Source organism: Nannobrachium achirus (genome assembly GCF_963921795.1).
Source record: "Nannobrachium achirus genome assembly, chromosome: 2".
NCBI classification, from domain to species: Eukaryota; Metazoa; Chordata; class Actinopteri; order Myctophiformes; family Myctophidae; genus Nannobrachium; species Nannobrachium achirus.
Genome location: NC_137811.1, coordinates 53,912,553 through 53,930,266, shown reverse-complemented (window position 1 = coordinate 53,930,266; position 17,714 = coordinate 53,912,553). Strand labels below are relative to the sequence as shown.

At 41.4% G+C, this 17,714-nt stretch overlaps 2 protein-coding genes across 8 annotated transcripts in view; both read left to right on the top strand.

Annotated features, from left to right (window-relative positions):
- Positions 1 to 10,304, top strand: part of fzd6 (frizzled class receptor 6) — a 129,354-nt gene extending 119,050 nt beyond the window's left edge. The window contains exon 11 of the transcript XR_013963141.1: positions 10,295 to 10,304. The gene's annotated coding sequence lies outside the window, so the exon portion shown is untranslated. The remainder of the gene's footprint in view (positions 1 to 10,294) is intronic.
- The window catches only part of rims2a (regulating synaptic membrane exocytosis 2a), a 272,468-nt gene that overhangs the window by 52,763 nt on the left and 201,991 nt on the right, over positions 1 to 17,714 (top strand). For all 7 annotated transcript variants that reach the window (XM_080750629.1, XM_080750627.1, XM_080750630.1 and 4 more), the window contains exon 5: positions 10,211 to 10,421. In XM_080750629.1, coding sequence (XP_080606755.1) covers positions 10,211 to 10,421 — 211 coding nt within the window. The remainder of the gene's footprint in view (positions 1 to 10,210; positions 10,422 to 17,714) is intronic.

Below are 17,714 nucleotides of genomic sequence, written 5' to 3'. Positions count from 1 at the left end.
ACAAGGTTTTGAATCAGTGGTGGAACTCAGATTTTTTTATGTATTCAGAAGTAAAAGTGCAAAACCACAATATGAAAATACTGTGTTAGCTTTGAAAGTGAGTAGAAGACATACAAAAGTATTGGCATCAAAATATACAAAAATTATAATTGAAGATTTGTCACACCTTTTTCTAAAACGGCAGATCTACAAGCTCACAACTTGTAGATATTTTTGAAATATAGCCGAAATTTAAAATAGGGCTAATAATAATAATCTAAAATCTACAAACTAATGTTTTCAAATAACTATAGTGGAAGAATTGAGTCATTTCTTTTTATATATTCATGGAGGATAAAAGTACCTCAAAAACTGTACTTACAGTAGACTAATAAGTACAGTAAGTAACAGCCCTTGAGTAAAATGTACTTAGCTACTTTCCGCCGCACATTATGCATCTACTGCTCAGACGGTAGAGGCGTGCGTGCACACACACAGTGCGCAGATAGTCATCAAGCGTTTCTTGTGCGGCAATTACATTTGGGCTCTAAAGGTTCTGTTTGCGGGTAAAGGAAGCGCGTTTATCTCGAACGCTGGTAAACGGATAGCTTGCTGCTGAATAATTCACCAGTGCTAATGAATGTTGCAGGGGGGATATGTGGGGCGAAACCAATTCTAATCGGCGTATTATGAAGTCAGCGGCAGTGTTTAGTTTCCAGACATTTTGCACACATTTTCACGACTTTTTCAAAAATAGCAGATCTACAAACTCGCAGCGCGGCACTTGGTGCCGCGCTGTGAGCTTGTATATCTGCTATTTTTCACTGGTTAAAGCATTCAATAATTCTAGGCCTAAATAATAATCTGTCTCTGACGAAAGAGAAACAACACACATGCCGCTGGGCCATAACAGAAGCAGCATTAAAGCTGTGTTATGTGTTTTCTTTATACAATAATATGTTATTTTGTTCAATTGTGTATGGTAGAGTATGTTAACACAATTTATACAATTTGTGTCATTGTATTTGGTCTTCCTGCTCTTCAGTATAGATCCTAGATCTGCATGATTTGACATCATGAAACTTTGACGCGATCCTCTTTCTAGTTTGACAAAAAAAATAAAAATCGAAATGATATTTCTCCCCTGAGCAAGCAAGCAGGCTTTATCACACGGCTGACTAACCGGTCATTTTGGCCGATTTTGAGATCGCAAAGTGCAACTAGAAAAGAAAATTTCCAAGAAATTTTAAGTGTGCCTGCAGCTCGCTAAGGGGGAAATCTCGCTTTTTCGACGTGTCAATTGTTCGACGGCCCGCAACTTCGACGCGGCGATAGTTCGACTATGGGATCGCGAGATTCCGGCGCCGCTGTTTCGACGGCACCCTTTTTCGAAAAAAAGGACACCCGTGTTTCGACAAGACGGCACGGTATTTCGACAAGGCAGCACGGTATTTCGACAATGAAAAAAACAAGTCTCTCTCACACACGCACAGACAGACTCACAATGCCAACCCAGCCTTACCTCCCCGACTTTTTTGTTCTCTTTCTCGTCTCTCTCCCTCTCCCTCCCTCTCTCTCTCCCTCTCTCTTTCTCTCTCTCTCTCTCTCTTCTCTCTCTCTCTCTCTCTCTCTCTCTCTCTCTCTCTCTCTCTGTCTCTCTCTCTCTCTGGATTAACATTACCTGAGGACGTGGGATAAAGTAATCTTTACGACGGGAAAAGCAGGGCCGTGCTTAGGGCCTAGGGGGACCCAGGCAAGGCAAACCCCGGTTTGAGGCCCCTGGCCCAATTTGGTAACCATCAAAATTGCATATATATTTTAAGTCCATGTTAATCATTGCCAGTAAAACAAACACTGCGTGCCATCTTTAAGAAGCCCCAGTAAACCCTGTAAAAAAATGATCTCATCCTGGGGGGGCGCCACTTTAAAGTAACTGTCCAGGGCCCCCAAAACTAAAGGAAATTGATACACATATGTATATCAATTTAGGGGGCATCAAAACCTTTTAAATATAAATATTTACACAGACTTTAGAAGAAATGGATCCATTCCCTGCATCCTTTAAATTAGTGTACATGACATCACAGAACATTCATGAAGGAACTGCTTGTGTAATCAGGGCCATTGTTATCTGGTCTCACCTTTGCGAGCCAAGCTCTCTTCAAATTCTAATGAGCTAATATATCCAAAGCAATTGTGCTTCACTCTCACATAATTTTTTTAGAGTTACAAGATTACATAATTGGAATATCAGAGTTATTACCTACAAATAACTACCTTAATGATAATAAGAACAAGAATAACTTTAAGTGCATGTTTTGCAGTGGTTCTCAACCTTTGTCTCACACTAAATACATGTAAATGGATGTGTGTGTCCACAGGCAGCCTGTTAATTATATTTCAATTCATAGCTACTTCAATTATTGCCAGTAAAACAAACTAGCATGCCATCTTTAAGAAGCCCCAGTAAACCTGTTTAAAGTATTAAGTTAAACATAACATTTATGTTAAGTCGCTTACCGTTCATTATGTTGATATCATCATGGGCCCACTTCAAACTGTCAGGGGGGCCCCAAATGAGATTGAATATATATATATATATATATATATATATATATATATATATATATATATATATATATCAATATATGTACCTCAATTTGGTAACCCTCATATATATTTCAAGTCCATAGCTACTTTAATTAATCTCATCCTGGGGGGCCCCCATTCCCTGCATCCGGAATGGATACATTTCTTCTAAAGTCTGTGTAAATATTTACATTTAAAAAAGTTTTGAGGGCCCCCAAATTGATATTTTTGGGGGCCCTGGACACTTTGAAGTGGGCCCCCCAGGATGAGATAACATTTTCACAGGGTTTGTTGGGGCCTCTTAAAGATGTATGTGACATCACAGAACACACATGAAGGAACTGCTTGGGTAAATTAGGGCCATTGTTATCTGGCCTGCACCTTTGAGAGCCAATCTCTTTACATATTCTAATGAGCTAATATGTCCAAAGCAATTGTTTCATGTTAACCCTCACTTCAACTGTTCTCTGTTCAACAGCTCAACTGGGGCCCATGCCCATATTGGTTAAAAAAAATCAAAATCTCATGAGGCCCCCAGCCTGTGTGGGGTTTGCCTGTATGGACTGCACGGCCCTGTTTAAGAGTAGCCTAATGAATGACTACAGTCAGTGCGCAACAGGCTCCGCCAATCACTTATCTTACTTGTTAAAAGCAACATATTATAAAGACATGACAGTAATATGGGTGCATATAAACGTAAAATATACTCTCCTCCCTAGCTGTAGGCCTATGCATATGAACATGTCTGTGTCCAATAGAAAGCTGCAGAGCATGGAGTTTTTTTTTTTAAACAAGGCAGTACAAGGCAAAAATAATATCAACACCGTCGGATAGTAGCCTACAGGATGTTAACTTGCAGATCTGTTCTTTTAAGCATGCACACCATAGAGTTATAATATTAAGATGCACACAGAGAGAGGGAGAGGAGAGCATGGAGGAGAGAGAGAAAGCGAGGAGGAGAGAGAGAGAGAGAGAGAGAGAGAGAGAGACAGACAGACAGACAGACAGACAGACAGACAGAAGATGCGCGAACACCCTTTGCTGTTTTAGCACCTCGCAAAAACACTACTGATCTAGTAGGTGTGATAAGTTCTGTCGGGTCAGTCTGGAGCATATTAAAGAGGTTATTATAGGCCTAATCGGCGATCACTCACGTGCGCGAGCGCATGCATGCGACCGCTCCAGCTAATAAATCCGTGCACAGGGCTTCTGGAGACCCACTCCCCCCACAAGTTGCCACAACACCCCTGCCTACAGTTCATGCATGTCACGAATACAGGTCACTTCGCAACATATTAGGCTTCAAAGGAGCTTTATTGGCAAACACGGGCTTATATGACAGCAGAACAAAAGTTTACATTTGGGCCATTGTGAGAAAGACAGTAACCAGTCCGCCGTTCGCCCTGTGGTGTGTGTGTGTGTGTGTGTGTGTGTGTGTGTGTGTGTGTGTGTGTGTGTGTGTGTGTGTGTGTGTGTGTGCAACCCGGTCTCCACAGAAAATTGTGGTCTGTCTATGCGTGTGAGGGAGGGAGTGAGGGTGAGAAAGGGAGTGAGGGAGGGAGAGAGAGACGAGAGAAACGAGAGAAAGAAAGAAAGAAAGAAAGAAAGAAAGAAAGAAAGAGAGGGAGAGAGACAGAGACAGACAGACAGACAGACAGACAGATAAAACACAGTAGGCCTATGTAGATAGGCAGAACAACAAATAGCCTAGAAACGATAGAAGGGTCGGGGGAGGGGAAGGCTGGGTTAGGAGGAGCGTTGGCACCATGAGTCTGTCGGGGGGAGCGTGTCGCTGAGAGACTTGTTTTTTCATTGTCGAAATACCGTGCCGTCTTGTCGAACTGTTGTCGTGTAGGACAGTTGTCGTGTCGAAACATTGGCGTCCTTTTTTTCGAAAAAGGGTGCCGTCGAAACAGCGGCGCCGAAATCTCGCGATCCCTAAGTCGAACTATCGGCGCGTCGAAATTGCGGGCCGTCGAACAAATGACACGTCGAAATAGCGACACGCTCCCCTCGCTAAGTCTGTGCAACCTTGTGTAGCGGTTGGTGTTAGCATTAGCGTTACATTTTTTAACATTAGCATTTTTTGCATAAGCTTTAACATTATGGTTCTTCATATGACACCACCCACAGCCATTTCGACTAATTAGTGGCGTTTTGGCGCATTTTTGGCCGTTATCACGGGTCGCACTTTAACGACAGTTTTTTTGAGAAAAAATTGTTTTGTGAGAAAAAAAAAGTTTTTTGAGAAAAAAAAATTGAGGAAAAAAAAATTTTTGAGAAAAAAAAATTTTGAGAAAAAAAAATTTGAGAAAAAAAAATTGAGAAAAAAAAATTGAGAAAAAAAAATTTTGAGAAAAAAAAATTTGAGAAAAGAAAATTTGAGAAAAAAAAAATTTTGAGAAAAAAAAAATTTGAGAAAAAAAATTTTTTGAGAAAAAAAATGTTGAGAAAAAAAAAATGTTGAGAAAAAAAAAATTGAGAAAAAAAAAATTGAGAAAAAAAAAATTGAGAAAAAAAAAGAGAAAAAAAAAAATTTGAGAAATATTTTTTTTGAGAAAAAAACATTTTTGAGAAAAAAAATTTGAGAAAAAAAAAATTTGAGAAAAAAAAAGAATTATGATACCAGCCGCGAGTCTGTACGACAAACGGTTCATGAGTTATAGAGGCACTTCCTGTTTGGCGAAGGACACTTCCTGTTACAGAGGGGGCGGGGCTTAATCAATTACAGCTCATCCCTATTGGCCGGAAAAAGACCAAAGTTGTGTGTGCATTTTAAAGTTTAAATCACGTTGCTAGGCAAAAGTATGGCAGAGTTATGTGGCGCCAAAGTTTCTGTTTTTTTTTCGGAGTCCCCCATTCTAAGTCAATGGGGTTTTTGGGCGTAGTTTTTTGCGAATTACATCGCAATCGTATCGCGGATCGGAAAGAAAAAAAAAATTGAGAAAAAAAAAATTGAGAAAAAAAAAATTTGAGAAAAAAAAAATGAGAAAAAAAAAATTTTTGAGAAAAAAAAATTTTGAGAAAAAAAAATTTTGAGAAAAAAAATTTGAGAAAAAAAATTTGAGAAAAAAAAAATTGAGAAAAAAAAAGAATTATGATACCAGCCGCGAGTCTGTACGACAAACGGTTCATGAGTTATAGAGGCACTTCCTGTTTGGCGAAGGACACTTCCTGTTACAGAGGGGGCGGGGCTTAATCAATTACAGCTCATCCCTATTGGCCGGAAAAAGACCAAAGTTGTGTGTGCATTTTAAAGTTTAAATCACGTTGCTAGGCAAAAGTATGGCAGAGTTATGTGGCGCCAAGGTTTCTGGTTTTTTTTCGGAGTCCCCCATTCTAAGTCAATGGGGTTTTTGGGCGTCGTTTTTTGCGAATTACATCGCAATCGTATCGCGGATCGGAAAGAAAAGTAATAGCACACCATTCCCGGCCGAGCCGCACATTTTGATGTATATATTGCGGGGGTGGCGTAAATTGTGCGGCAGTTATTACGTGCCGAAGTTTCCCCCATTCTAAGTCAATGGGGTTTTTTGGCGTCGTTTTTTGCGAATTACGTCGCAATGGTAACGCGGATCGGAAAGAAAAGTAATAGCACACCATTCCCGGCCGAGCCGCACGTTTTGATGTATATATTGCGGCGGTGGCGTAAATTGTGCGGCAGTTATTACGAGCAGAAATTTGCAAGAACATTACTTACTTACTTACTGACTGACTGACTGACTTAAGTATGGCGGATTACAATAAGTGTTCTGCTATTGCATAGCAGGCACACTTAATAACTCTCTCCGTGAAGGTCTCAGAAATTTCCCCTTCCATGACATATGTTCTCGTTTTTTTTCCCCTTCTGAAACGTTTCCTAAGTATGAAATAATATACAACTAGAAGAGAAAATGTCTAAGAAATTTTAAGTGTGCCTGCAGCTCGCTAAGTCTGTGCAACCTTGTGTAGCGGTTGGTGTTAGCATTAGCGTTATTTCATTTGACGCAACCCGCGTGTCTGTATGACAAACGGTTCACGAGATCAAGGGTCACTTCCTGTTTGGTGAGGGGCACTTCCTGTTTGGCGAAATAGGCCCCAATTAAGGTCATGGACGATTAATGAATTAAAGCTGCAAGCAGCGATGACCAGGCCCTCGCAGCTCTACCCACGTCACAAGGCCAGCAGCCAATCAGAAACCAAACAGGAAGTCAGCCATTTCGACTAATTAGTGGCGTTTTGGAGCATTTTTGGCCGTTATCACGGGTCGCACTTTAACGACAGTTTTTTGAGAAAAAATTGTTTTGTGAGAAAAAAAAATTGAGAAAAAAACTTTTTTGAGAAAAAAACTTTTTTGAGAAAAAGAAATTTTGAAAAAAAAATTGAGAAAAAAAAATTGAGAAAAAAAAAATTTGAGAAAAAAAATGTTTTGAGAAAAAAAAATTGAGAAAAAAAAAATTTTGAGAAAAAAAAATTTTTGAGGAAAAAACATTTTTGAGAAAAAAAAAATTTTGAGAAAAAAAAAATTTGAGAAAAAAAAAATTTGAGAAAAAAAAATTTTGAGAAAAAAAATTTTTTGAGAAAAAAAAATTTTGAGAAAAAAAAATTTTGAGAAAAAAAAAAATTATGACACCAGCCGCGAGTCTGTACGACAAACGGTTCATGAGTTATAGAGGCACTTCCTGTTACAGAGGGGGCGGGGCTTAATCAATTACAGCTCATCCCTATTGGCCGGAAAAAGACCAAAGTTGTGTGTGCATTTTAAAGTTTAAATCACGTTGCTAGGCAAAAGTATGGCAGAGTTATGTGGCGCCAAAGTTTCTGGGTTTTTTTCGGAGTCCCCCATTCTAAGTCAATGGGGTTTTTGGGCGTCGTTTTTTGCGAATTACATCGCAATCGTATCGCGGATCGGAAAGAAAAGTAATAGCACACCATTCCCGGCCGAGCCGCACGTTTTGATGTGTATATTGCGGGGGTGGCGTAAATCGTGCGGCAGTTATTACGTGCCGAAATTTCCCCCATTCTAAGTGAATGGGGTTTTTTGGCGTCGTTTTTTGCGAATTACGTCGCAATGGTAACGCGGATCGGAAAGAAAAGTAATAGCACACCATTCCCGGCCGAGCCGCACGTTTTGATGTATATATTGCGGCGGTGGCGTAAATTGTGCGGCAGTTATTACGAGCAGAAATTTGCAAGAACATTACTTACTGACTGACTGACTGACTGACTTAAGTATGGCGGATTACAATAAGTGTTCTGCTATTGCATAGCAGGCACACTTAATTATACCACTCTGACTGCATTTATCAGTCAAATTGACAGGTACATTCTCTCAATTTTTTGCCCAGGAGAGCAACACCTCCTCAACTGCTGCCGGCGGGGGTTCTATTGTCAATAGAACAAACAGTTGAACCCGAGTGTTATTGGCTCAGTGGTAAAAATGTGACAAGATCCAGGGTCGAATCCCAGGTAGAACAGGAAAGTTACAGGGTGCAGATCACACCCTTCTCAGACACTGTATCCCGAGCAAATCAGTTTTAGAAAGGAGATTGTACTTTTTTTTTAAGGGTAATTTCTACTTTCTTTTCTCACAATAATGTATCACTAGACCGGTTGAACCCTGTCTTGTCGTGTGACTGACCCTGATAGAGAAACACAGCTGCAAATGATTCATTAAACGCTGGGCAACCTGAGAAAGTGGAATTAAGTGATGTTCTTAAAGTTGCAGAGCAAACGTGATACCCGTCCATGTGTCACGAGAGCACCTCTGCTCTGAGGCTTTTGAGGTCAAGGCTTTTTAAGCGCGGTGTCCGCTTTTCCTTTCAAAATCACACACACACACACACACACACACACACACACACACACACACACACACACACACACACACACACACACACACACACACACACTTGTATTAGTTGTGAGGACTTTAAAAAAAATTAAATTAAATGCACACCCAAAATTGCTGATCTACAAGCTCACAATATGCATTGTGAGCTTATAGATCGTCTATTTTGGGTGTGCGACAGCAGTGCACAACCAAATATCAACCCTGAATCTAAGAAATTTGATTTGTTTTATCCATAAGACAACCATCGACCAAGAAAAGTGTGTCACAATGTCTTTTTCTCAACTTACTGAATTTGTGGGAACACAAGTTTAGTAATACAAGTGCACGCACATGCACGCGCACGCATGCATGCACGCACACACACACACACACACACACACACACACACACACACACACACACACACACACACACACACACACACACACACACACACACACACACTGAACACTGCACACACTGAACACTTGACACATTGGAGCTGAGCTATGCACATTTAAACTTGTTTCCATCTATAAAGAAAAGACTAATAAATACATTTAATAATAATAACTAAATAAAACATAATTGAGATTGTAGGACAAGAGAACCCCCTATTTCAGAAAAACGGTGTAACAATACAGTTCTATATTCCAGTTCCAGATTTGAAAAGAATCTTGAAAGAAACAACAAAAATATTCTCTTATAAGGCGTCTCTGGCATTCAATCTTTTCAGATGGGTTGGTAATATCTGAAAAGCTACTGCTGCTGCTTGGTGCTGATAATGGTATTTGTCCTGTGTGTTTGGTTCTCTGTGTTTTCATGGGGCTTTTACTCGTTCTATGTTGGCTGTTTATTATGTGTTTATAGAGGACCACAATGGAAATGAGCCTTTAGGGCTTTCTTGTGTTTTTATACTGTGTGATAATGATATCTTGGCGTATGTTTTTTTTTTGGAAGTGTGCTACAATATTGTGTTCTTTCCTCCGAAAACCACCAGTGACCACATTAACACCACAGCCTTTTTGGCTGCCCTGTTAAATGGGTAGATGGGTGGGCTTTCCCCACAATAACAGAAAACATAAATGATCCTGGTATAGATCCCAGAGGGGCTCCGGTGGTTATGTTCATTTTCATCGGTATCACAACGGAAACACATTTTTAAAGAGAAAATACCATGACATTATTTTGTATTAAATAATAGGGTTTTATTGATGTTAACATGAATGTAAAAAATTAAAAAATATATTTTTTACATTCATGTTAACATCAATAAAACCATAGTGTTTTGCCAATTATATGGGGCCCCACTTGCAATATCCTCTAGGCCAGGGGTCTACAATGTTTTCAGGCCAAGGACCCCTTAGTTGAGAGAGAGAGAGAGAGATGAAGCAGGGACCTCTAAAATCTTTTCATAGATTCCATAGAGTTTAATCGTTTGACAGCACAATCGTCAGTGTATTTTGGATTTGTGTGAATTATTGTTTGTTTTCAGATATTTAACCACTTGAACCGTAATACTTAATAAACATGACCTTCCCCTCTACACCAAAGCTCTTTGCCAAAAATAGCCGATCTAGAAGCTCACAACGCCTTGCAGCGCGAGGCGTTGTGAGCTTGGACACTAGGGTTCAAGTGGTTAATATAAAAAAAGGAGGGAAAAAAGGTTTCTATAACACAAAGATTTGGAGGACCCCCTGTAGTATCTCTGACCCCGGACCCCCTGTTGGAGACCATTGCTCTTGGCCCATCCATCACCAGTGGGCTCCGGCCTAAAGGTGTGTGCGGTGGAAGTGCTCTAAACATTCTCCTCTGTTTCTCCCCTCACAGGAAGTTGCACCAGCAGTTTGAGTCGTACAAGGACCAGGTGAAGAAGATGGGAGAGGAGTCCAAAGAGACCCAGGACCAGAAGAGCGAAGCCCCCACGTGTGGAATATGCCACAAAACTAAGTTTGCCGATGGCTGTGGCCACCTCTGTTCGTATTGCCAAACCAAATTCTGTGCTCGCTGCGGAGGGCGGGTGTCTCTGCGCTCAAATAAGGTAAGACTTCGTGGCTTTTTTCCCCCTCTTTACGCTGGGTTAATGTAACGAGAATTACACACACAATGCAAAAACATGCACGCACGCACGCGCACACGCACACGCACACGCACACACACCCACACACACACACACACACACACACACACACACACACACACACACACACACACACACACACACACACAGAGTACAAGCTTATGACTTAGATCGGTGGTTCTCAAACTTTTTCATTCCAAGGATCCCCCTCCATAACTGTGAGAGTTAACGGACCTGTAAAGGTCCATTTAGAACCCCCCTCAAGGAACGCATTCATAACTATTCAAATAGTTATGAATGATCTTTTTAACTATACACAAGCTAAATCAACCTGGCATCCCTGGCATAATATTAATAATAACATATTTTCATGAGAAGCTGTGAGCTTGTAGATCAACTATTTTGTGCTATGAATTCAGGTGTGCCTTGAGATCTTGAGTTGCCCATCACTGTGCCATTCCTTGGCCACACAAAAAGTTTGAAAACCACTGCTATGTTCTCCATCACCACTGGAGGGAGCTGTTTCACCTTATTTTTGTTCCATTAAAGGAATGTATTGGCTGTATGTGTTGGCTGCTCCAGCACCTACTAATACTAACCTCACTGGAATCCCCCCACAGAATAAGCTGGAGCTTTATAGCGTTCATTTGAATCTTGAGCCTGGAATGTCTTTATGTGTGATACCATCCAGTCCTTTAACTGTTGGAATGTTATGTCACACTACTGCTGCTGCTGCTACTAATACCACTCACAATTTCTTTCTTTTGTATTTTTCCTGTTCTCTCCTCTGTTTCCTTTCTTTCTTTCTGCTGCATTCCTGCTCTCATGGAATTGCAACAGGAGGACAAAGTGGTTAGCATAAAAAATACCCTTTTCTGTGTCTTGAGAGCGATTAGAAAGCATTGCTCATGTAAATGCTGATGTACACATACAGTACCTCATAATGACCTTAAACATAATGATACAATTGGGATTGTGTCTGTGAGTCAATCAGCTTGTGGTGATATGAGCAATAGTGATAACTGCAGTCTGCATAGAGCACAGAAATCTGATATCACTGCCTGGTCTGGGTCACCGAATTCCCATAGAGCAGGGGACCTAAACGTTTTCAGGCCAAGGACCCCTTAGCTGAGAGGGAGATGAAGCAGGGACCCCCACTACATATTGTATAAATGTGTGATGGAGATTCTCATCGATTTCATAGATATATTTATAGACGTGTTTGACACTTAACCACTTAAAATCTTAAATCGTCGATACTGAGTAAACATGACCTTTCACTCTGTACTTGGTCCGCTCTTTTTTACCTCTACACCAAACCTGTTTGCCAAAAATAGCTGATCTGCGAGGCGGTGAGAGCTTGTAGATCCGCTATTTTTGGCTAAAGTTCTCCTCAGAGTATAGGGATGCGTGGGTTCAAGTTGTTCATTTAAAAAAAAGATCCTATCACACAAGGATTTGGCAGCCCCCCTGTAGTACTCTGAGGACCCCCTAAGGGTCCCGGACCCCCTGTTGAAGACCTCTGCCATAGGTAAATCTAGGATTGTGTCGGACAATTGTATTCATATGGATATGAGGCATCAACTGACGGTGAAAAAGTAAAAATGTATCCAAAGATTAAGGAAATATACAAATTTATCCAAAGGTTTTCTTCCTCCTAACAGATGTTATCAAATGTCACACACCTGACAAAATCGCCAGGCTTATTTTTGGAACTGACGTGATCTCAGAGTCACCTATGGGAATTCCAATACAAGAAATAACCCTATGGTGACGTCAGGACTTACTCTATTGCTGAGGTTTATACTTTGTGATAGGCCTTTTTGTTATTGATTTTTTTTGTATCTGTATAGAGCTGATTAAGATCAATGACTCTTGTCACTTAATTTCAAGAGGATAAATTCAGGAATCACTCCCAGCACTTAGGCAAGCGTGTCCTCTGAAATGCGATTAATTAATAATTAATTAATTAGTTATTGGTTGCAACAACAACAGCTTGGATTGACGTGCATTATTTCTCTCACTGTATTGCTTGTCTATTCCCAAACCACGCTTTGCTATGAACTGCTATTGTAGAGCTGGCAGGTTGCATCCAGTCCACTGCAGCAGCACTGGAGGATTGTAGTGTCCAGTGTTGCCATGTCTGCTTATTATAAGCGACTTTGTGCTTGTTTTCCTGTAAAGTTGCTTGTAAATAATGGCAGCGGCTGTGTTTTAAAGTGTAGTTATTTGGGCTTGCTTCCTTTTTTTTTAAATTATTATTATTGTGTAAACCAGTTCTCAAATATTTGCATGTCGAGGACGCCCGAATTCATTTTCAAGATCTTTTGCGATGCGTAGTGAGCTTTTAGATCTGCTATTTTCAATTAGCCGATGTATATATAGGGTTCTGCATGCAGCACCTATAGTCGCTTCTTTTGAGATTGTTTTCATAGACCCTGCTGCTTGTTTCTCTTGCAAAATCTGGCAACAGTGATTGCATGGCCCACCTGGGGCCTGTCCCACTGGTCTGCCCACCCTGCCAAGAGCCAGGTTGTTCAGGCTGCTATTGTCCTCCATGTAGAATAATGGCTGCACAGGGGGATCACTTACCATGTCGTACAGATGGTGCTGAATAAATGACAGTGGCAGCAGGTTGGCGATGGGCAGCCAGAGTGTTGGCAGATATGCCCTGCGAGGTGCCCTGCACTGATGGGCTGCTATTTACCTGGTGCTGCTGGTGGTACTGGCATGATGGCCTCCTGGCAATTCATAGGTGGAAACCTTGTATGTCCATTCCTTTTTTTTATTGTTATTTGAAAAACAGAATTGTGAAACTAGCCCAAAAGCTCCCGACACACGTCATATCTCAGTTTAACTTGGAGAGTGAAGCAGTACTTTATATATAATCCTAAGAGTGTTGCAAATTTGTAAAAAAAAAAGAAAAAAAGAAAAAATTAAAAAATAATTATAATAAATAAATAACGGTTTTCTCAACAGACTTCATCAGAATCAACTTTATTGCTTTAGGGATGTCAGGGTCTGCAGAGAAAGAGTTATGAGTGTGCATGGATATTAAACTTCAGGGGATGATGAGGAGGGTTTTATAGACAGTCAGAGGGTGTGGGTGTGTGCGCGACTGCGCGTGTGTGTGTGTGTGTGTCACAACTGTCATTTGTCATAAAAGCCTGTCCTCTGTGTGTCTGCTTGCAGAGTGTGGCCCATGGGCCAGCAGAGGCCTCTCTGTGTGTCTGCTTGCAGAGTGTGGCCCATGGGCCAGCAGAGGCCTCTCGGGGCAGGGCTTTGGTTCCCAGGTCAGCACAGATAAGTGGCTTCTCTTTCAGCCCTGTTAGCAGGAGAAGTCACAGGACCTTTGGTCAAACTGAACAAGTTCAACCTGGGGTTGCTGCCGGGTCAGATGCACTACACTCCCATCTGCTTGGAGACAGTATAATGATGGTGAACACAGTGATTTTCCATTTGAATAAATGACAGGGAAATCATAATCAGTTTCATGTGTCACATCACAGGTTTACAAGGTGTAAAGAAGTGGGGTTATTTCAAACTTCGCATGCGCACTTTTGCTCCATTTTCTAGTATTCCATGATAAGAGAGAGGACAGAGGTAGAGTGAGAGCAAAGAGAAAGAGAGAGAAAACAGGTTAAATAAAACTAGTAATACGCCTCAGGGCGACAGCCGAGGTCACGCCACAGTGATGTGGACATCAGGGATGTGGACATCAGGGATCTCCATTCTCCATATGGGCATAAAAGGGATTTGTTCCCCTGGCATCACAGAGATCTCCATATCCATATAAAAGAGATTCTGTTAGTGTGACATCACAGTGAAGCCAGAGTGTGATGTCAGAGTGGCAAACCCATTCTGGTAGAGTAGTTCCCCTGACATCACAGTGACATCAGAGCATGATGTCAGAGCAGCAAACGCAAACCCATAGAAACCCATAAAAATGTCTACACGTCTACACAGAGACAAGCTGTGACATTTCTCATGGTAAACTGCGACCTTCGGTTGCAACAAAACAAATATATGCATATACAGTATATAATATATACAGAAAGCATGATAGCAGGTATATACAGTATACATGATGTTTACAACATTAACATTACAGTATGTGCAGGTAATCTGATCATGTTGGGTGTCAATAGAAGTTCTTTAGACGCCCTGGAACGCCATCAAGGGCCCCCCAAAATTGAGACCCACTGGTAACAGGACGGATGAGCTTTGATAGGCTTGTGTTTACTGGTCAGTAGCTGATATATCTTCCCTATGGGAGATACAGCAGCTTAAGCAGCAGCAAGCGCTGATTTGCCACCACGCTCTTCTTAACTGGCACTGCAAGTCTAAGTAAATAAGTAAAGCTCGGCGTATGTGATCATTTATCCTGTAAATAAATAAATGATCAGCGGGCATTTGCTGTAGCCGTCGTATTATCCAACCTCGGGTGGCCAGCATCAGCATCTGATACGCCTGCCCCGGGTCGATGAGTGCGGCCAACGACAAATGCTCTGACCAGAATCCAACCTTCCACGTATAAATGCTGTTCTAAAACGGCTAGTTCCATTCCTTGATTCTGATTGGCTGGTTTCCCTTTAATTGCTGTGGTATATGAGACTATAATCCACACCTTGAATCAGTTTATATCAAACCCAGGTGCGTTATTTCTTTCCACAGTGTTCCACAGTGCACCAATTATCTGCACCTGTGTTGTTGGCAAAAGATTGGGAACTACTTTCTTGCAGACCTTGTAGTGAATTATTATTGAAATAGAACAGTTTTAATTGGTACATGTCTATGATTTTTCATGTTGCCATATTGTAGCCGTTTTAGAGGTTGGAGACACTCGGCTTCGCCTCGTGTCTCACCACGTCTCTCAGACGTTATAAAATACCATGTAACCACATGTCTCTTGTGGCTTATTGCTTCATTATTTCGCGTATTATTATATTTCTTAATTTATCTTTGCACTTCATGGCAACACTTACGGTACATCCTTGATGGGATTCCAGGGGGGTCCACAGCGAAATGAGTTAATATAACATCAGATCAGTTCAACCATGTTATTCAGCACAGTGTTTTCCCCATCTATACCAAATCTCTTTGCCAAAGACAGCTTGTAGATCTGCTATTTTGTGTCTCCCAGAATAGGTATGCTAATATATTCAGTTATTTAAAGATAGCTCATCTAAAAGCTGACAATACTTTGCCATATATGATGTGTTGAGACATTTTGTAAGCTTGTAGATATTTTCTTAACTTTGGACATAGCCTAGTTATACAGAACATACTGTAAACACACAAGGGCTGGGCTAAAATCACGTTTATTTCAAACTTTTGCCTCGATTATGTGAAAATAGCAGATCTACAAGCTCACAATGCATCATGATGTGAGCTATTTTCACTATTTTTGTATGCCAATACAGGGTTACGTTTTTTCGTCAGACTAATCGAAACCTGCTTCTCGATTATTCTATCAACCTACAAGATTAACCTGGGTTATTGGTTCTAAATATCGGTTTTGATATATATTTTCAGTTCATTGCCCAGCCAACATACCATACAGATCTACATGTATGCACCATGTTGCTCTGGACAGATAGGCTACTGTAGAGCAGTAGTTCCCAAACCTTTTCATGTCAAAGACCCAAATGTTTTGTGCCAGGGACCCCCTGAAGAGAAGATTTGAGTTAAAAAGAAATCCTAACATTTTCAATATTAAGAAATGATGTCAAAAAATAGCAGATGTACAAGTTAGCAGCGCACATGTTGTGAGGCAGATTTAAGGTCAACATGGTGGTGGGACAGACATGCATGTATCTGATCCCATCATGTCACCGTCACACCTTGAAAAAGGACCGCTGTCCAATCTGATAATACTTGGACGGTTTGATTACTTCACTGCAAACAATGGAGGCATATTTCGGAGTGGCCGACTGGCGCGTCTGCAAAGCGTTGTGTGTCAGTGAAAGAGTGAAAGAGGTGCCGGTGGTGAAATCAGCCCTTTTTCCATCCGTCTACTCTTTCTCTCTCTCTCACAAACGGTGACAGCGGTGGCGAGAGAGATCTTGTTCTGTTGAAATGCCATCAATATTTACACGTCTCCATGTCTGGGGCAAGCAGCAGCAGCAGCAGCAGTAGCAGCTACGTAACGTAGCAGAGCTGTAGACGTTGGAATACGATCTAGATGGAGGGACAGAGTTTAAGAGCCAGTGAAGAAGAAGGGAAGAAGAAGAATAGAAGGTCCCACGCGTAGCGCAGAGGGTGGCTTTCAGAAGCTCATGTTTAGCTGAATCAGGTGTTCAGTTGAGGTTACAGTAACAAGCAATCTATGTATTTATCTATCTACCGGTATCTAATCTAATTTAATTAAACTTTCCATGTGTGTCCCATATGACCCGGGGGTGTGAAGTGCAGAGTGGCAAATCGATCAGACAAACGGTATGCGACTTCCCAGAAGAATAAAACCCACGAATATCTTGTGTCTGTCTGTCTGCGGGGCTGCGGAGGACCCACTGAATCTCTGTATAAGTGGCAGCAGCGTGTGCAATGGAACACACACAACCAGATCTGGGCTCATGAAAGAGGGAGGCCGCGGTGAACGAAAGCGGCGGCGCGAAGTAAAACGCTATATGCACCTGGTGGAGCTGACAACTGGTACGAAGCTTTCGCAGAAAATGACAGATCGACAAGCTCACAACTCGTCACAGCGTGACACGCTGTGAGCTTGTCGATAGCAGAAATAACAGAAAAGACAGACTTTTCAGACAGACTACTGTAGTTTCCTGAGGGACTCTGGTCAGCCATATAGGGTTTAAGTGGTTATGCTTAATTTATAGGCTAGCTACGCCATCGCGTGAGAGTGATTGCCAAAAAGAACAGGTGTAAACTACTCTTTTTGGCAAGGTGACATTGTGTGGTACTAGTGAGTATAAAAGAAGCTTCCGAGTGGTATCAGTGATGTTGATGCTGTAGTGAAGCAGCCAAGATAAGGGCACTGCATGGGGCCTGCTGGATTAAGCCTTTTGTAATTACATGCAGTGAGTGTATTTTTTCTGCAAGAGGCTAGCTAGTGCGTGTGTGCGTGCGTGCGTGCATGCGTGCCACAGAAGTTAACTGCCGTGAAACTTCGCATGGCACTTCCAGTAGGCCAAGGAAGAACCTCTGCCCCAAAATGTCAAATTGGCCTCATGGTAGAGTCATAGTGCTATAACAGCTCACTCTTGAACAGGTCAATCAAATATCCTTTCATCACAA